Source organism: Erpetoichthys calabaricus, chromosome 7 (genome assembly GCF_900747795.2).
Source record: "Erpetoichthys calabaricus chromosome 7, fErpCal1.3, whole genome shotgun sequence".
NCBI classification, from domain to species: domain Eukaryota; kingdom Metazoa; phylum Chordata; class Cladistia; order Polypteriformes; family Polypteridae; genus Erpetoichthys; species Erpetoichthys calabaricus.
The window spans coordinates 141952867-141974675 of record NC_041400.2 but is presented as its reverse complement, the minus strand read 5'-3'; the positions used below and the strand labels follow the sequence as shown (position 1 = coordinate 141974675).

Sequence of the window (21809 nt, the reverse complement as noted above, 5' to 3'; positions counted from 1 at the left end):
AGTCATTCCATTACTTCCTGGAGAGACACAACTCTTTCTAAGCTCTGACAAACTTGACTCTGATCACAACAATAACCATCTTCATTGACCTTACAAGTTCTGAGCTGGAATTACCTTTTACACTTAAACGGCGTGTACAAAGAAATTTTCCAATAAACCTTTACACTGTGCCACACACTTTATTGTTTGCTTTCTATTTGCATCATCTACACCGTCACACTATTCTATATCTCATTCATACATCACGCTCTTTGTCATTCCCAACACCAGGGGTTGGCGAGCGAAGCGAGCAGGGGGCGGAGCCCCCTAGTTCTTCATATTTGGTGACAATGGCATAGGAAGCCCTTGATATATAGTTTGAAAGCATATTTTCTCTGCAATTTGCCAAAGTTAGTCAAATTTTTGTGAACGTCTCATAGACAGGAATCTGCAATCTGAACTTCATTGTGCTGTCACTCATGTATCCTCTGACTATAAAGAATTATTTCTTCAAGACAACATCAGAAATCTCACCAATATAAGCATTTGTTGTTTATGAAAAGTTAACAGTTTTTTTAGAAGTATGTTCAAGCAAATTCTAAAGGGTCTTTTTAACTGTTAATTAAAAAATGAGGGCTCAGAGATTGATTTTGCTCTTGCTACTTATAAAGAGGTGTTGTAATTTCTCCTTTTCAGTGCTTTTCTATAACGATTTGATCCAGCACAATTATTAAGCCATTGTACCTGATAAACACATGCAATACATTCTATTTATTGTGTAAACCTAAAATTAAGTGTTCTTTCTAAGGAAACATATTGATTTCTAATTGTGTGGTGACAAGAGCTGCATCCCTCAGTAAAAAAAAAGGTTGAAAAATACTTCTTCTTCTTTCGGCTGCTCCCGTTAGGGTTCGCCACAGCGGATCATCTTCTTCCATATCTTTCTGTCCTCTGCATCTTGTTCTGTTACACCCATCACCTGCATGTCGTCTCTCACCACACCCATAAACCTTCTCTTAGGCCTTCCTCTTTTTCACTTGCCCGGCAGCTCTATCCTTAGCATCCTTCTCCCAATATACTCAGCATCTCTCCTCTGCACATGTCTAAACCAATGCAATCTCGCCTTTCTGACTTTCTTTCCCAACCGTCCAACTGACCCTCTAATGTACTCATTTCTAATCCTATCCATCCTTGTCACATGCAACCTCTCTCTTGCGCCTTATCTCCTTGTACTTTTGTCTACTTTCTGCGTCTTTCTGACTATCCCACTTCTTCTTTGCCATCCTCTTCCTCTGTATACTCTCCTGTATTTCCTCATTCCACCACCAGGTTTCCTTTTCCTCCTTCCTCTGTCCAGATGTCATGCCAAGCACCCTTCTTGCTGTCACCCTTACTAATTCTGCTGTAGTTTCCCAACTGTCTGGTAATTCTTCACTACCACCCAGTGCCTGTCTCACCTCCTCCCTAAACTCAACCTTGCAGTCTTCCTTTTTCAACTTCCACCATTTGATCCTTGGCTCTGCCCTCACTCTCTTCCTCTTCTTGATCTTCAACGTCATCCTACAGACCACCATCCTATGCTGCTTAACTACAGTTTCCCCTGCCACCCCTTTGCAGTCTTCAGTTTCCTTCAGATCAACTCTTCTGCATAGGATGTAATCTACCTGTGTGCATCTTCCTCCACTCTTGTACATAATCCTATGTTCCTCCCTCTTCTTAAAATACATATTCACCACAGCTATGCCCATCCTTTTTGCAAAATCCACTATCCTCTGACCTTCTTCATTCCTCTCCTTAACACCATACCTACCCATCACCTCCTTGTCTCCTCTGTTCCCTTCACCAACATGTCCATTGAAATCCGCTCGAATCACCACTTTCTGTCCCTTGGGTACAACTTGCGGGGCATATGCACTAACAACATTCACCATCACACCTCCAATTTCCAGCTTCATAATTATTACTCTGTCTGACACTCTTTTCAACTCCAAAACACTGAAAAATACTGATGCAGGGTAATTCGTTTTTGTTTCTTCTATTCAGAAGTGGCCAGTAACATACATAATAACATGCTCTTAAACACCTGATTTTGATGGCTATTGTGCATAATACTTATTAACATTAATTTTGTTAACCCATGATAGTCTTAAGTTCTATGAAATGGTCCACATATGTGAATTAATTGTTTTAGTTTATACAGTAGAGGCATATTGTTTAGAGTTTCTGTCTAGCAGGTATTAAAATAAGGATTCAGTTATCCACTTGTTTAGCTGTAAAGTTTGCATATTCTCTATTTTTCCACATTAATCTTCTTGAGGTTTTGAAATATTCCTCATATATGCCAAAATTGAACATTTTATTAATTGATCTTTATTTTATTTACCACAGTTAACAGCATGTACAGTGATAGACTTATAATATACTGTACAGCAATCAGATTATGCCATTAAATTGACCAAAATGTTATTAGTATCAGTGTATGCTGTGACATACTGGTGTCTCATCAAGGTTTTGTTCCTGTTTTACTCTTGTTGTTTTGGAATAGGCCCTGGATCCCAACACAACACCTTAATGGAAAAAGTGAGTTCAACGAATGATTTGATGGTTGACTTATTTAGTTATTTTTTGATGACCATGTCATTTGAAGTTACCTATACTATGTATGAATCAGTGATAAAAACACACTTTGTTAATATCTATTTTTTTCACCTGTTGCAATAGCAGGATGAATAAACATGGCAACTGTATGTAAAAATCAACTGAATGTGTATCTATAGGAAAAATGCCTTTCTGCAGGCGATGCTTAGTACTGATTATAGGGAAAACAATACATAATTCTTCCAAATTCTAGTGCATCCAATCAAATACAGTCTTCAGTCTCCACTCTGTCCTATTAAAATAAAACCTGTTATTGGCCCATCTTCACTAGTTAAACACTACATAACTTGAATTGCTGCAGGTATAAAGGTTTTAATACATTGTTGCATTTTACTGAATTCTAGATAATTTACATATCATGATTAGCTTATATGGTCGAAAAGAAAAAAAAAAGCAAAATACACTGTCTTCTTCTTTTTCCAAGGTCTTGACTATTTTTCAATGCAGACATCTTTTAATAGATTTAAATGGTGGAAAATAGTTTATATTAAAAAAAATGTTTCATATTAGTACTTCTGAAACCTTTAAAAGAATAAAATCCTGTTTTGATACAAGGGTAAATCTAAAAGGAAAGGCAATTTGAAAATTACGCTGTAACGACAACAGATAGAAGCTGATGTGATAGAACATGTTTATGATGGCTTATGGTTGTTGTATTTCGTCATCTTCTATCCATTGTGGTTACCATGTAATTTTCAAATTGGCTTTACTTTTTAATTAACCTCTGTATGTAAAGGATGAAAGGTAAGGACATCTTCAGTAGGATAGATACACACAACAAAAGCAGCCGCTTTACTAATACTTTAAAAATGTATTACTAGAGAATAATACTAGAATACTAAAGTAACACTAGAGAATTTTTTTCATGCAAATTTTCAGAGGTAAACAGCTTAGTAGATGGTAGTGCCTGGTATATTAAATCTCTGCTACATACAGTGGATCTGAAATCAAAGATTTGAAGGAGCCCACTGATACTAAAATATATAACTTGTGTAATTATATGTCTACTGCTACAAAAATGTTTCTAGAGCGTTCTTCAGTATAAATGGTATCAGAGGAACAAAGTAGTAAATACAAAGGCAAAGGGTTGGAGCTGGCATCCAATTTATTGGCACAACTACCTAGTCTTTTGAATAAAGACCAGAGTTCAGCATTGCTGAGAATTCATATGTAAAAAATATTTTGGGGTAGTATTTTGTAGTAATGTCCAATGCCTGACAGGACTGTAGAGTTCTAAGTCATTAGGTAAATTAAGGCAAGAGTTTACTTTGAGAAAGGTGCAAAGTTAAGACAGGTTTGGTACAGTTAGTGCTACTGTATTGTGAAGTGAAGTCCATAAATTCACTCCACCCATTTCTTTCTCTTTTTATTGACAAAACATCCTCTGTTATAATGTCTATACCTGTGGATGTATTTGAAGCCATGAATGTTAAAAACATTGGCTGCCTTTGTGAATATTAAATCTGTTGCCCAGATTGATACTGTATTTGAGCTACAGTGATCACCAAAATTTGCTCTGAGTGGTAAGCTGGTTTATATGCACCAGACACTGTCCTCCAGGTGATATTTTAATCCCACAGGAGTCTATGTTTTCTCCTCCTTTGCTGCCACATAGTCTTAAACAGATTATCTGAACTAAGTAAATATATATTAGTTATCTGCTATGTCCTTGACACTAACCAGAGCTGGTAACAGTAGGGAATGGGTGGGGGGAGAGGGTATGTTTCAGGATGTGAATTGACCAATAAATCAAAACCTTTTAATGACAACTTGATACTGACTTCTCTGCACAGTACAGCACCTGCAAAATTGTTGTAGCAGTGCTGATATTTAGTCAGTCTTGATTACCCTTACCACCCTTACCTTACCTGTAAACAGTCATTCACATGCAGACACCATCTTTTCCAGGAGATGACAACGACCTCAGATTTGGAGGTGCTGCCTCTCATCCCAACAAGTAACACTCATCTGCAAGCTGTATTACTAAGTGCTGGATCTCACAATTCAGATACATTTAAGAGGAAAAAAATCATCAACAAGCAATAATGATCCAACCTTTAGATAACCAAGCTGAACCCTTGGTTGCTCTTTAATATACTATCCTTAAAATTTCAAATATGTACAAGACAAGACAAAAGCCATAAAACCAGAGAGTTATGTGCCCTGTGGTAATTAGGGGGGTACTGTTGGTTCTGCAGTTCTAGCTAAACACTGAAATATTAGTTTATTACTATTTAGAATGCTGTCACTTAGGATTTGTCAATATTTAGTATACAAATCACATAATTCATAGATACACACTCTGCAAACAAAAACCATTGTACTTCGGACTATCATCATATTGCCCTGGAAAGTTGTATGTGAAAGACTGCTGCAGCTCTACTTTTTCTATTCTGTCAAAATATTAATCCCCTTTAAAGTGTACACTGATCAAGGGGGTCACCTGTTGGGAACTAAAGTCCCCTCAGTAGGACTGCCAAAGGTTTATCTTAATAATGGGCTTCTTTATTGAATAACAGCAAACAACATCAACACACTTTTAAAGTATAACAAGGCTTCAGTTTCTCATTTTTGTTGGTCACTGGAAACAACAAAACAACAAATAAGTACCGGGGACAAGATGTGTTTTTGCCTTATGCTGTTCCCAAACATGTTCCTTGAGTTGGAAGGAGGAACAAAATAATTTCAGCTCTTAGAGTAACATTGTCCGTAACATCTGAGAACACCTGCAGTTTCATTAGAGGGTAACAATGGTGCAATTTTAAATCAATTCTGCAATTTGTTCCTGTATAGGAAAAATAGTAACTGCAAAAGAGAAGTTATTTAAAATACCTGTAATTTGTTAGTTAAGAAATAATAGGAATATACTTGACATGTTTTTTTTTTCAATAAAGTAGATATAAGGAAACTTATACAAGGTATAACCCTTTCAAACACTGACAGTAATCTGAGTTTGGTTTCCTTATGGAACAGCCTCTAAGGATTTTACTTCACTTTTCCCATCTTACACAGTCTGTGTGACTACCTGCCTAACCAGCTAGCTCCTAAGTGAGTTTAAAAAGAGTATCAAAATTCATAATGCAATAAATGAAAACAAACAAACAAGCAAAAGGCACAAGAATGTCAAAACAAAAAAAGAAATATTTTCAAAAAACAATGTGTAAAGTTTTACGAAAAAAAAGACTAATTGTTTTGAAACAGTGGAATAAGCAAAATCATTAAGCTAGTCTTATTCCTTAGATAACTATTTCTCCTGTATTTTCAAGTTTTTTTTAGAGGGAAATATTATAATCATAATGTCACATACCTCACTACACTAGGCACGTAAATTGTATTGTTCAGAAGCATATATTAGCATGACTTAATGGTATACCTATACTCTGTAGCATTGAAAGAAACAAAAACGTGAGCCAGGTAAATTGTTCTCAAAAGCAAAAAAGTAAATGAAAAATATATTTAAAAACAGAGTAAAAACATGCTCAATACATACTGAAAACAACAGGGTTTATAAAATGCATGCTGAAGTGTAAAAGCAAACTGCTTTCACAGAAGTGGATTGAACTCTTGGGAATATTAATTTATCGGACACTTCACAGAGCATGAAAGATCCACTTTGGCAATGAGAAACGCTTTATATTGCCTCCCATCCTTCAGATGGCAATTTGTGAGGTTCATTTTAATGGATTACTGCACAGTTTGAATTCTTAAACTTGTTCAGTTTCTCATTTTTGCAAGGATACAATATTTTAAGCAATACAGTAGCAGAAATGCATGTCAAATTTTTGCATTAAATTGTTAGGGGGTGTCTTATTTTCTGTACCGCATATAGTCAAGCTCATTTTGAAAGTTATACAGTAAGAAATATATGGTGTAGTTCCTAACAATTATTAACATAAACTATTGAAAGTACAGTGCCAATGAAAATTATCCACACCCTTGGACTTTTTCACATTTTAAAGTTATACAACATTTATTCACATTCGATTTAATTTGTATTTTTTGACATTGAAATACAGAAAAAGTCTCTTTAATGTCAAAGAAAAACAAATCTGTGCCAAAGAAAAAAACAAATCTGTCTTTGCAAAGTGATTTAATTAACTACAAAAATCAAGCACAAAATAATTGATTGAATAAGTATTCAGATCAGTATTTGGTAAATGCAGCTTTTGCAACCTTTAGTCTGTGTAGTCAGGTCTTTTCCCCATTCTTCTTCAAAACTGCTCAAGATTTGTCAGGTTGCATGGGGATTTTAGTGAACAGCCTTTTTCAAGTCCAGCAACAAATTCTCAATTGGATTGAGATCTGGACTCTGACCGGGCCACTCCAGGACATTAACATTTTTGTTTATAAGTCATTCCTATGTAGCTTGGGTTTTAGGTTTAGGTCATTTTCTTGATAGAAAACAGCTCTTCTCCCAAGGTGCAGGTTTTTAAGAGTCTTAATATTTCCTCCTAGGATTTCCCAGTATTTTGCTGCATTCATTTTATCCTTCTGCTCTCACAAGCCTGCCAGGGCCTGCTACAGAGAAGCATCCCCACAGCATTATGTTGCCACCATTATGCTTCCTGGTGGAAATGTGTTTTTGTTAATGTGCAATGTTTTGCTTATGCCAAACATGCTATTTAGTTTGATTGCCTGAAACCTCAGTTTTGGACTCATCAGACCATAGAACCTCCTTCCAGCTGACTTCAGAGTCTCCTGTGTGCCTTCTAGTAAATTCTAGATGAGATGTCAAATGCATTTTTTTGCTACTCTGCAATAAAGCTGTGACTGGTGAAGCACCCAAGTGACTGTTATTTGGTCCTAGTTTCAGAACTGAGTTATAATGCATAGGGCTTTGCATGTTTTTAATAATCATTTCACCAGGAACGCCTCCCACAGCCCAAATATTTGGTTTCAAGTTTTCTGGTTGCTGTAAATTCCTCTAAGATATGTGTTTTATTCATAAGAGCAGCTGTTCATGTGAACACTGGAAGGCATGTTTATCTATGAATAACAACAATCTGTTCTTAAAGTTTAGCTCTCAGTGTTCAGATTTCCCCAATTTGCAATTTTTCCTTACCAGACTACTATTTCATTTACATCATTGGTGAAGGCAAGTGATAATTTTGACTAAAATTCAAATTTAAGTAATAATTTAATGGTTGCCAATATGTTTCAAATTAAATAAGAAAAGATGACATGATAAATGATAATCAGAATATGCTTGAGTGTTTTGTTTGATGCATTTTCTCATTTAATCAATGTGAACTTTCACCTCAAATTCATACAACCACATTAATGATTTTCTTTATAAAGTTTAAATGCATCTTTCATACTAAAATATCTATGTCAATAAAAGAGTCATGTGCTGTATTTTAAATACTTTATTCACTTTATAAAAATGTATGATAAAAGTTAGTTCTGGCTACATTTAAAAAATCTGAAAAATTATAGTACTTAAGCAGATTTAGATTGTTTGCTTTGCCATAAGTGGCTGTTATATCTGCTATATTAACTGAAACTAAAGAAAGAAATGTCTTCAGTAGTTTTTTTAGTTAATTAAAGGACACCCAATGTAAGTTATATTGTTTAAAGTTTTGCATTATGAGACATTTTCACATATGCTCACTATTAAAAGATCTAATCTTTTATATTGATATAGTAGTTTAAATAGATATGTTTTTTTATTAGAACTTTCTGGTTGGTGAAAAGGTTGTTTTATTCAAATAGACGCCAACTTTTCCAGACATATCTATGTGAACACATCAGAAGTACTTAAAATATATCTGAAGGGACAAATCATTTCATAATTGCATAAAAAATAAAATTGTAGAAAAATCTGAACAAATTGCTGAGATTCTAAAGCTATAGTAGGCTGTGATTACAAACAGAATTCAAACTTCTGAATTAATTTAAAATGGAAACATTAATTTCTAAGACATGTCATTCTTATTATGAGCACAGAGAAGAGGGCTGCCAAGGATTTATTTAAATTAATTAATTTACAAAAGAACATTTTAAGTGTGGAATGTTGTTGTTAGAGATTAGTAACACAGTTGGACCCAAATGTAGTGAACATAAAAAATAACATGTAACTAAAGCAGTAAACATAAAGAAATAAGTCATATATTTAAGGAATATTATATGTCTCTATACACATTGGAGTGTAATGAGGGAGATTTATATCTGAATGAATTTCTTGATAAAATTTAAATTCCAAAGCTTTACTTGCTGCTCACAGAAGAGGCCGTGTAACCAGTTTATCAATATCAAAGATGCTTTAAACACATCAATAAATACATTAAATACATTTAAATACATTGCAAAGTGGGATAGCTCACAGTCCAGCTGGTTATGCTTAGGATTTAAAAAAAAAGCTGTCTGTTAAATTATCACTTTTAATACTAAGTACGTTTGATGAAGCTTGAGAAGATAACTTGCTACTCCAAACTCAATACCAGGAATCAATCATTGTCCTTCCAAGCAAGAATAAAGATTGGAGAAATTACTTCATTCTATAATATGATAAGATCAGACTGTTTTTTAAAGGTAGACAGATACCTGTCAGACATTTGATGATTGTTTGATGTAGAATATAAAATTAATGTTTTGAAATAAGTCTACCTGACCACTTCCTCATTTATTTTTTTTCACTGTTTTAATAGATATATGCAAATAGGACTTTGTTCATATACATCTCCAAACTGATTAGGGATGAGACTTTAAGAGTTGGTTATGATTTAATGCATCTTAACTCATTTGAAAATATTGATTGACTGTATTTTTGAATGGATTATATTTTGTACATTTTACTGTGATTTTAAGCTCAATAAAATAAAACAAATGCCCGATTCAAGTCTAAAATGGTGAACTTTCACTTTTTCTTAAATTAGTGAAACATCTTATTGATTTTGTGTTTTTTTTTGGCATATTTTCCCTGTATTTTCATTACATTGATGCAATATTGTTACATACAAGTTCCAGTAATAAATCTGCTGCTACAGTTCAGCTACTGGTCTGTTAAGTGAATTGTTCAGTAAATCAGTTGTGTGGTTTGAAACAGTAACCTCAACATACTCATTTAGGGATTCAGTTATTTGTTTTATCAATTCCAGTTAACTGTGATGGTATTTTGTCAAATCCCTAATTGGTAATGAAATTTTCCTTGATAGTTAATAAACACAGAAATAACGATTAAACATTTAAGGAATACTGAGGAGAATTGATTTTTTTTGTCCTTGTGTATGTGATGAACTAATCCATGTTTGTGGAGCCAGGTAGGTTTCATATCAACTATCGACCTGAAATTGTACTTTGTTCATTATTTTTAAAATGTTGCAAAAAATATTATTTGGATTTTTTGTTGTTGTTTTTGACAGTTCAGGTCGTGGGACATGCTTAGACAATGAACCACCAAAGCGGGACTTCTTCTACCCTACTATAGCTCCAGGGCAAGTCTATGATGCTGATGAACAGTGTAGGTTCCAGTATGGGGCAACTTCTCGACAATGTAAATATGGGGTAAGCAGTTTGAAATCCTCATAATTTGATCATTTTGTCAAAGTACTCTTTACAACAATCACTGAGCCTGTCAGTGTCTATGAGATGCTTAGTAAAGGCTCATAAAGTGCCTATTGCAGACTGAGCCTTTGCTTATTGCCCTTTCACTCTGTATAGGAGACTGAATAATAGGTGTTTAATGCTCATAATAATCATATGGGAACCTATTCTTCATGTAGTTACATCTAATAACATGGTGCTTAGTACCCGTAGAATCTTTATAGGAAGATGAGTTTGACATTGTGAAAAGAATACATTTTATGTGCTTATTCTCTAGATAGTCTGCTTAGGAGGCTGAATCTTCCTCTGTCTCCATAAATTACATTTCTAAATTGCTTAGTGGCCCTAAACTCTAGATTGTTAGCTGTGCTTCTGATGCTTTGTGTCTTTAGATTTGATATAGAAGGTTTAGCATTGGATGTTTATTGCTCATATAGTCTGAAGAGGAGACTGAACCTACACAACACACATACTATCTGATGTCTTGTAATTAGGATCAAGTCATTCATGTAATAGGTGGTGCATAAGGAAAGTAGTACCCAACGTGATCACAGTGAGGTCTGACTATCATACAGTCAGCACCCACACAGTTCCTACATGTCAGTGCACTGGGATCTGTCGGGTCTATACCAGAGATTTGGTCTAAGGTGATGAAAAGGGGAATCATGAACTTAGGGTCCAAAAGGGTTTCTTAGCAGGCTGCACCCAAGGTGCTAAGTGGCCCCAGAGATCATGTAAGAGACTGTGCTTCAAGTGGTAATTAGAGTAACAGTAGAGACCATGTAGATCTATAACCTATCAGACTGTATATGTTTTAATAGATAGATAGATAGATAGATAGATAGATAGATAGATAGATAGATAGATAGATAGATAGATAGATAGATAGATAGATAGATAGATAGATAGATAGATAGATAGATAGATAGATACTTTATTAATCCCAATGGGAAATTCACATTCTTCAGCAGCAGCATACTGATACAATAAATAATATTAAATTAAAGAATGATAATAATGCAGGTGAAAAACAGACAATAACTTTGTATAATGTTGAATGTTAACGTTTACCCCCCCGGGAGGAATTAAAGAGTCACATAGTTTGGGGGAGAAACGATCTCCTCAATCTGTCAGTGGAGCAGGACAGTGACAGCAGTCTGTCGCTGAAGCTGCTCTTCTGTCTGGAGATGATACTATTAAGTGGATGCAGTGGATTCTCCATAATTGATAGGAGCCTGCTGAGCGCCCTTCTCTCTGCCACAGATGTTAAACTGTCCAGCTCCATGACAACAATAGAGCCTGCCTTCCTCACCAGTTTGTCCAGACGTGAGGCGTCTTTCCTCTTAATGCTGCCTCCCCAGCACACCACCGTGTAGAAGAGGGCGCTCGCCACAACTGTCTGATAGAACATCTGCAGCATCTTATTGCAGATGTTGAAGGACGCCAGCCTTCTAAGGTAGTATAACCGGCTCTGTCCTTTCTTGCACAGCGCATCAGTATTGTCAGTCCAGTCTAATTTATCATCCAGCTGCACTCCCAGATATTTATAGGTCTGCACCATCTGCACACAGTCACCTTTGATGATCACTGGGTCTATGAGGGGTCTGGGCCTCCTAAAATCCACCACCAGCTCTTTGGTTTTGCTGGTGTTCAGGTGTAGGTGGTTTGAGTCGCACCATTTAACAAAGTCATTGATTAATAATATAGTTTGCACAAGAGATTTATATGAGGCCTGATCTCAAAAAGTTTGCACACTTTGCATTTAAGAACCATATAAAGAAGGATACTAACATATACACCCAGTTTTTAAAACAGTGGACTCTTTTGACCTCCTGCAATATCTTCAGTAAAATAATATAACAAAGTTATACAAACTGCATATACTATTGAGCAGTCTTCAAATTTCCATCACTGTTGTTATTATGCTATGATCTCATGCTCTATTATTCCTTTGCTTCTGCTTCAGCACAAACTGTTACAATTTTGATTTAATATAGCTATAATTAAAGTTACTTACAGCCTTTTTTATTATTTAAACACTAGAACTGAGTGTTGTGGAAGTCTACAAGGAAGAGACATGTCATGCATTTGAAGTCTGTCACTGCAGTTATTTAAGAAGCAACTGGATTGAATAACAACAGTTAGCTGTTAGATGTTTACTAACAAAAACAGTTAAGTGATAGAAATTGTCTTGGTATGCTTTTAAACATTTCTTACACTGTTTACAAATACTTGATGTAACATAAGTTATAGGAAAGCAGAATATAATCTTCAGCTACATGCTTTATTTATTTTTTCCTGAAAACTGTGTCAGAGTACACTTTTGTACAGGTTAAATCAGCGAGCAATTTGACTATGTTGTCATTATGGGTGCCACAGGCTGTCCCTTTATATTTTAAAATTGCACATTTTTATATACATATATTTTCAAAAACAGAACATTAAAATGTCATACTACTTATCAATTATATAATAATAATATTTACAACAGGGCGGCACGGTGGCGCAGTGGTAGCAGTGCTGCCTTGCAGTTAGGAGACCTGGGTTTGTTTCCCGGGTCCTTCCTGCGTGGAGTTTGCATGTTCTCCCCGTGTCTGCGTGGGTTTCCTCCGGGTGCTCCAGTTTCCTCCCACAGTCCAAAGACATGCAGGTTACATGGATTGGCGATCCTAAATTGTCCCTAGTGTGTGTGTGTGTGTGTGTGTGCCCTGCAATGTGCTGGCGCCCTGCCCGGGGTTTTTTTCCAGCCTTGCGCCCTGTATAGGATATAGCAGGTTGGATAATGGATGGATGGATGGAATATTTACAACTTTTACTTCAAAATCAATACAGAGATAACAAAGAAAAAAAAATAAATGCAAAGAAAAGAAACAAATTTTCCCCACACCCTACAGGAAGAAAAAAAGAAGAGAGACAGAAATAAATCTTCCTAAAGATTTCCTAAATATAATAAAACCGTTAGTAACATGAGAGAGTATTATCACAGGCCCCACATACATAATACTACTACTACTAATAATAATAATAATAATAATTAATAATGAATTCTTCCATGTTTTAAAAAGTTTTGGACATATCATCTAAAAGAGAATTTGATATTTTCTAATTTCAGATAAAACAGAGCATTGCTTACCCATTGAGTTATAGAAGGTGGGTTGGGACTCCTTCAGTCTTTACACCAAATATTACCATTAATGGATTAGGAATGATTGTGACACTAAGGCTGTCTGAGAAGTATGTAATGATGTTAAATTAGTACATTCCCAGAACATAAGGCCTAGTGATGCCGGAGCTTGATGGGAACACAAGATAAATGTGATCAATGAAAGACCTTTAGTTAAGTTATGGAAAGTTTGGTGCATATAGAACTAGAGTGTGTTTTATGTATGGAGTTCCTCTCCTTTTCTGAGATGGAAATGGATATTGAAAGGCCTCTTTCCCACCGTTCTCCTTGATTTTTGAAGACATTTTTTTATATGCAGCCTGATTCTTCAACAGGACTAACCAGTATGGCCTCTTGGATAGAAACAGATGCGAGATGTAGAAAGTTGGGTAGTTTCTTTTAACAAAATTTCTAATTTGAATATATGAAATAGTTCAGTTTGGATTATAATTGTTCATAAAATGCAAATATGATGTCTATGCATTGAAAAAGATGTATGTATTTACTTGTAAATCATTATCATCGGATATTTAAGCTGTATTTTATATTATGAATAGTTATCTAATGTAGTATAATATCCTAGAGTCTTATGAAATTCTCCCAACATATCTAAGACTAACTAGCCCTGTTACCCACCTAAAATGGGTTTAAATCAAAGTAATCACTGCAGACCTCAGCATTAACATTTGCAGTGCACTATGCAATGCATATATCTATGTTATGTGCCATTTGGAATGGGAGTCATAAAAGCAGTGTTAATATTTGTGATTCCCCATCTATTGAAATGGCAAATGAAATGTATTTTATTACTAAATATGTTTGTGATGCTGCATCTTTTTGAGAGACATAGACAATGTAACTGGATAGACACATAGACAGACACACAGACACTTGTCCTTTTATTGAGGTGAACGCTATAGATGATTGTGGGTCTGATATATAAAGCACCATATCATCTAAATATAGTGATAATTTCTGTTTGAGTTCTTTCCTGATATCCCCATTATAGCTAACTCGAAAAGCATTGGGGATATTGGGAACCCTTGTCAAGTACCTCATTCTAATTTGAAGTAATCAGAGTTTATGTTATTAATATGAACTAAGCCTTCTTAACTAGTATAAAGTAATTTAATTCATGCATATATATATTGGAGCCAAACATAAATCTGTGCAGTGTAATAGATAATCCCTTTTGACTCTATCAAAGATAGTACGACTTCAGATGAGTCCGATTTTCTTGGTGAGTATATTACTTTAAGCAGTTGTCAACGGTTTGAGTTTAAGTGTCTGACTTTAATAAGTCTAGTTTGATCTTGTGACATTACTGAAAGAAGCATTTCCTCAATTCTTCTAGCTAAGAGTTTTGATAGTATCATAATATCATTATTCAGGAGTGACACTTGCATATATATGCACATTGTAGTAAGTTTTAGTTTTTTGGGGGGAAAAAGGGTATTCATGCTTGGAGGAATGTTTGGGGTGGAATTGTATTTCCTGTTGCTTCCATAAATGCTGTTAATAATAATGGAGACAACTTACAGTGGCATGCAAACATTTGGACACCCTTCCATAAAATATGTTACTGTGAATAGTTAAGTGAGCAGAAGATGAACTGGTCACCAAAAGGCAAAAAGTTAGAGGACACATTTCTATAATATTTCAAGCAAGATTAAATTTATATTTCCATCATTTACAGGAACAAAATACCAAACAAATGAAAAGGGCCTGAAGCAAACGTTTGGGCACCTGACATGTTCAGTACTTAGTAACACAACCCTGTGTCAAGCTGTGGTATTTGTATTTTATCGAAAACTCAATATCTTGTAACTCATCTTCTTTAGACTGAAAGGAATATAAAGAATTTCTTAAATGTGTCAGTTTCTCCTTTTGCTTCCTTATTTTACTTCCTGTTATGTGGACAATTTCTAATATTGCAATTTCCTGTTTATTGATTTGTTGAGGTAGAATCTTATTAACCTTCTCTCTGTGTACATAATAAGGATGTCACAATTTAAATATAACTTGTGTAGTTTCCCTTGTTATCAAGACATTAAATTCTGACTATAAGGCCAGGCTTTTCTTATAGAGAGGAAATATTTCAAATTTATAATGTGATCTAGAATCTCTGTAATAATTTTGGATGACTTCATGAAGTCTGTAGTTTGTTTTTGTGAGAAACATATGGAAGCATTTGTCCTCTTAAAACAGACATTATCATTTCCTAAACCTCTGAGGATGCATTGGTCTATAAAAAATAATTGATTTGATTGGAGATGAATTCAATAAAGATGTCATCTGCTAATGGTTGGGGGTTAAGTTGCCAGTTATGAGTTAAGTATGTATCAGATTGTGATATAAGCCCAAAAATACCAGGAGAGTGGTTATCTTATAACTTTGAGCTACATTATTTGTATGAAAATGTGCTATAGAAATAAATGTTGTTGTTGTTGTTGATAGTGGACAAGAAATTATTATCAATGAAGAAGTGATAATTTCTTGAGTAACTATGATGTACAAGTGAGAAGAAGGTACTGTATATTCTTTTGAATTTGAATTTAAAAGCCTACTTGTATCTGATAAATTGTGATCTGCAATGAACTGTGCAATTTTGTTTGCAGTTTTAGATATTATAGTTTCTGTAGTTGAGGACCTATTCATGTCTAGATTTAAAAAACAATTAAAATTTCCAGTCAGTATAATTTTATGAGTACTCATATTAGGAACCAGTACAAATCAATTTTGCATAAATTCTCTGTCATCCATATTAGGTGCATATATATTTATCAGAATTACGTTATAGTTGATTAAGTTCCGCACTACCATGACATAGCACCCTTCAGAATTGAATACTACATCTGTTGCTACAAGTGGGATTGTTTTATGAATTAAAATTCCCACACATATTATTTTCAAATTATAGCTGTAATGAAAGATTTGGTTAATTTAGTCTCTTTTTAGTGGAAACGTACTTGTTATGTGAATCTCCTGTAAAAACCCTAACTTTGCCTTTACGCCTGTGAGATGGGTGATTACTATTTTTCTCTTTAGCTCATGATTTTAGCCTTTAACGTTCAAGCTTACAAAATTCAATAATTCATCAGAGATATACTTCTTCTAAAAGTTAGGAGACATTTTTGATCTTAAGCCAAAGCAGGGATTATGTCAGATTTCAGTTTTAACACTAATTTCAAATATTAATTGCTATGTGTTGCAGTTAGTAAGCTAGCACATAAATTGTCACAAGTGTGAGGGTTAAAGAAATGCAGAAATAAAAACTTGCTGTCTTTCCTATCTCCTCCCTCCCCCATCTTGCCTTTACACGTAAGGCTAAAATCAAAAATCACAGGAAATGTCACATATTAAAGATATCTCTTGGTTTAAATGAACATGAAATGATGTCAGATGTTTCATTTTATTTTTTTTACTCCTGGTTACATATAAATATTTTGAAAATGCATAGTGACCTTACCTGTGCATACTGGAAGAAGTAAGTGTAATAGCTAAAGTTTTTGGAAGAGCATTTTCTTTGCATCCATATGGTATATTTTTTAATTCAATGACCTGTTCCTTCAGTAGTCTAACAGTATAATTATAGCCTTAAAAAAAATAGTAACGCTTTCAGTTCACAAGCTGCAGTGGAATAGTTTCTGTTAAAAATGTGGAACAAAGCATAAGAAAAACGTAGAGAACACACCAAAAACGTATAGTATAAACACAGTTAAAATAGAAATAAATTGATTTTATGGGGGCAGAGAGAAAATTGCTGCAATACGGCGAAAAAATATTGATGGAGTATATTGATTCCTTAATTATTACTTTTCAAGTCTTTACAAGATGCAGCCAGCATTTACCATCAGTCTTAATTCTTTTAGTGTATTTTTGTTCATTTTGTGTGTGATTTGAATAGGTACTTTGACACCTCATCTCTTTTAAAAGCATTGTCACTTTACATTACGTATTTAGCAATTATTAAATTAATAAAACAAAGTCAGAAACGGCATACCATTAGCTGAATTAGATGCAATAATTATGTCTATAAATCACAGCAACATGTGCTGTGTTTGCAGAATTTACGGAAACATACTGGGTATGTACTTGGACTTGTTCAAAAAAGAATATTTTTATAGGCTTGCCATGTTTTGCTTTATTGTTTACGAGTTTTGTTTGGAAGTATTAATGGGATCTTGTGGATTCGCCCCCAGCTTGTCTTAATTTCATCCTAAGAGTTATTAACTTTGAACAAAATAGAGGGCCTGGATGGAAATCTAAAATTCTTATTGTTAAGAGGTCATTAACTCCACAAAGTCATTCTTGAGACCCACAGCAAGTTACAGTTGTAAAAGGTTTTTACACTTTGGCTTTCTTCCTCTGGAATGCAATATTCTTGGATGAATAAGCGAATAGTGACTTTATAAATGCCTTAGGGCAAGTACATAGGAAGGCACAACTGCATTAACACAGTAGGATAGTTCTCCAGCATGCAAAAGTAAGCACACTGCTTCTTTTGTGTGGCCAACAAAAAGCTAACAACAACTGTCAGATATTATTGTAGGATCATAGTAAATCTCCCATCTATTATCTGTATGTGCAATTCAGGGTCATGGGGTAACATCCTATTCCAGCTGCATTAGATTCAAGACTGGAATCAAACCCCAGAGATGGACAACAGTGCATGCTTGGCGCAGTCATAGCCACCCACATTCACTTCAACAATCACATCTTTGGGATTTTGGACAATAACTGGGAGTAACTAAAGAACAATTCATGCAGGACAGTGAGTACTTACAAACTCCACAAATACATTGAAGGGGCCTGGTATATGAATCCACTTTTCAAAAGCTGTGAAACTACTCATTATCCAAACCATTTTATATAATTTACAGTAATAAGCAGCAAATTCACCATTGATCCCTTATATTTTGATTATGGACAGGATCCTTACACTATAAACTATTAAGTAAGACTAGTGTAAATAATTATTTTTAAATGTCAACACATACTTAATACACTTTACTGCTGTTTCTGTTGGTTTTCCATAAAGTTGCAATAATTAGTAAAACCAAATTTGTAATCTAAATCCATATTTTGATCTTGTCATTTAGCATCACATAATTTACATGTAATGCAAGTATAGAGTACACATCTTATTAGGTATGCAGGACATTTTTTATATATGGTATTGGAGCTAGAAAATATAGAGAACCAGGGTTGACTAGCAGGGTGTTGTGGAATATTAAACTGTGTGGCCTTAGACAATGATCAAGGAAACAAGCCTTCCCAACTAACTTGAACCCATGCAAGGAACAATAGTGGATCAGCTGGGTTTTGTTTCATTTTTTTTGTCTTATTAGATATTTTAAGTTCTCCCATGGAGTAATGCCTAAATGTCAATATTTTCTGTTTCAGAGCTAATAAGGCAAAGTAGATTTCATAAACTATCATCATAGTATGTACAGTACCATAAAGAATCCAATTTAAAAACATATTCATCAGCGAGAACAGTCCAAATGTTAATCTCTTTAGTAAAACTATGGCCTTTACCTGAGCTGAAGTATTAAACACTGAAAGTATATAAAAGTAAAATCAAAAGTGTCTACACTCACATATATCTGTAAATATACGCTACTTCTGTATGTATCCTATGCAAATATATGTAATAACAGGTTAGAAAAGTTACCATGGCCAATGTTCAGGTGTGTTTGAGGACTTATTTAACTGATTTGAATGTTGGAGAGCATTTCTTAGTTACTTCATGAAAAAGTCAATTGTCACACTTATGTTTATTAAATATTTATGTAACAGTGAGTCATATACAAAAATACTTGTGATAATAGTATATACAGTAATTACATGCATTAGCAGACTACATTAAATAAATGCATTTTAACAGCACTTTACAATATTATGCAGCTAGAAAATGTACCCCAAACAAGCTTGTCATGGCTCAATAGCTTTCTTAAACAGCAGAGTCCAATTCAAGGGATATAACAATGCTACCGTTTGATGTGCTGTAGTTAGTTGTTGGTTGAGGAGGCTCTGTGGCTAAAAGTAGTTCAAAGTTCATTTCAGTGTTTTTGAAATGAATACCCAATGAAGAGATAAAATCTCTGTTGAAGTCCCAATGTAAAATTGTTGACCGCTTTGGACCATGATAGAGAGCAGGTGTAGAACTTTGCGGATAAATTATAGTGTAAGATCGTTATAGTGTGTTTTGAGTTTAATGTGAATACATATTTCATTACTCTTTGTTTACAGAGTGGCGCTTACATAATTCCTTTTCTCTTACATTTTTTTTTCCAGTTAACTTTCCTCAAGTCGCAGCACAAGTGAGCTGTTGTACAAAAAATGCAGCTTGTATACTCCCCTGCGTTTCCAGAAATTTGTATTCGGGATCCAGTTTGCCATCAGGAGTTGCTGTTGGAAAATAAAAAGGGAAAATATATAAAATATACACATCAAAGTAATCTCTCTCAAGAGATACATTTGAAATAGTAAACTAATGCATAATTGAAGATGCACAGAATGTATAAAAAGTGACAATATAATAACAGTTGTCAGAACTACTGCCTTTTAGCTCTTTAGACACTCAGCTTGGATTCCTTCCTGGTCACTCTCTGAGTGAAGTGTACATATTCTTCTAGTTTGTTTGTGTGCCTTTCTCTTTGCAATAAAGCCATTGATTTATAGGTGTTTTTTTGTTTCCTTATTGCAACACACTGACATCCTATCCAGTTTTGATTCCTGTCTTATATCCAGTTCTCCAGACCACTGTGTCCCTTGAATTGGGCTAAGTAGGTTTTGGAAATGGATGGATTGATTTTTTAAAAATACATAATGTGAAAAATGTTCAATGCTTTTGATTGCAAGTCATAACTAAAAATCATGTGATGATCAAGCTGGAGATAAATGAATTTTTTTCTAGGGTAACAATAATGTTTACTTTGAATATATAACCCATGCATTTCACATTCATCATTCACGCAGTGTCTAATGCCACACGTTAATCTGTTTGTTAAAATCATAACCTAGAAACAAGTTTATTTTTCCCTACCAATTATTTAATAAACTCCCATGAACTACCAAGAGAGAAGAATGCTTCAGGCTATGGAATTCTTTTTCCCTCAAAAGATATTTTTAACAAAGCAAAAATATTGTTGCTTACTGTTTAGTTAAGTACCATTTATTAAAAACAAATCATAGGTCAGCCAAAAACCGACCAGTATATAAGACGTGCAATACATGTAAAATAAATATTAAGATAAATTTGCTAGACGAAATTTCCAATATATTCTAGATACTGCATGAATACATATGTATTTTTATTGGGTTTAACACATGCACAAATAAACCTGGAAATAAAATTGCTAATGATAAAATACTTCAATATACATTATAAGACTGCTAAGCATATTGTTTACATTAAGTGGCTGTTTGGCTGATGAATACTTGTATTTTTTACTTTTGTACCTGAAATATAAATCTGTTTCGGTGTCAGAAACATATTCAATTTACAGAAGAAAAAACAAATCTCTTTGGTTGTTTTATACCTGTACAGGTGGCTCCTAACTTACAGGTGTCTTTTTACCTCAATCCTTTGTGAGAATGCCTACATAAATATCAAAGCAATAATTAGCTGTCTAAACAAGAACCTTTTTTTACAATTCTTAAAATGTTGTAATTTAGTAGTAAGCAGCACTAAGCACTTTCGTTCCTTTAAATTTTGTGGTTGAATCTTTTTGCATTTCTTAAATAAGTGTAAAACTGCACAGCAACAAATCTAAAAACTCATTTGGAATTCTCATTTTGTCTTTAATTTCAAGGAAGGTAGAATCTGCTAGTGTAAATACATTTGTAAAGTATTTTCATGCTAATTCTATATATCACTATAAGTGCAACATGTGCATAGTCTGATTTTCATTTACTTATGTTTTTGCAATAATTTTATTTGAAATAGTTCAAATAGCACTATATCAAATTACTGTACATATTTAGCAATCATTTATTGAATGCAGCGGACTGTTTTTGTAGTAGATTGGTAATTGAATTTTTAATACTTGGATCTGTGTTGTTTGCCACTGTGGTATTTTACTATATTACTCTTACATTACTAAAAATTGTTTTTATGGTGCTGACAGTCTAGCCAATGTTAAGCCAAAGCTAAGAAGATTATTTGCTTGAAAAAATATATTGAGTTCCAGAGCTTTACTGCCTCGTGCTGTAACTCCTTGGACTGGTTTTCATTCCTTGCCACACATTGAATGTGTGGTGTGTGTATGGCCTCCCTGTGGCTATGCTGGTTTTCTCAGGAAACTCTGGTATATCCTTGTGTTAGTATAACTGGAGACTTTATATTGGAGTGATGTAATCTTGGTGAGTTCATGCACTTTGATTTGACAACCAAGTATTCCATTGAGGGTTCTTTCCTGTCTTATGATAAAGGCTTCCTGTAAAAGTTCTCATCCCAAAA

General features: G+C 34.3%; 1 protein-coding gene across 1 annotated transcript in view; it reads left to right on the top strand.

Moving 5' to 3' along the window:
• The window catches only part of adamts6 (ADAM metallopeptidase with thrombospondin type 1 motif, 6), a 330011-nt gene that overhangs the window by 205195 nt on the left and 103007 nt on the right, over positions 1-21809 (top strand). The window contains exon 11 of the mRNA XM_028805470.2: positions 9999-10140. Coding sequence (XP_028661303.2) covers positions 9999-10140 — 142 coding nt within the window. The remainder of the gene's footprint in view (positions 1-9998; positions 10141-21809) is intronic.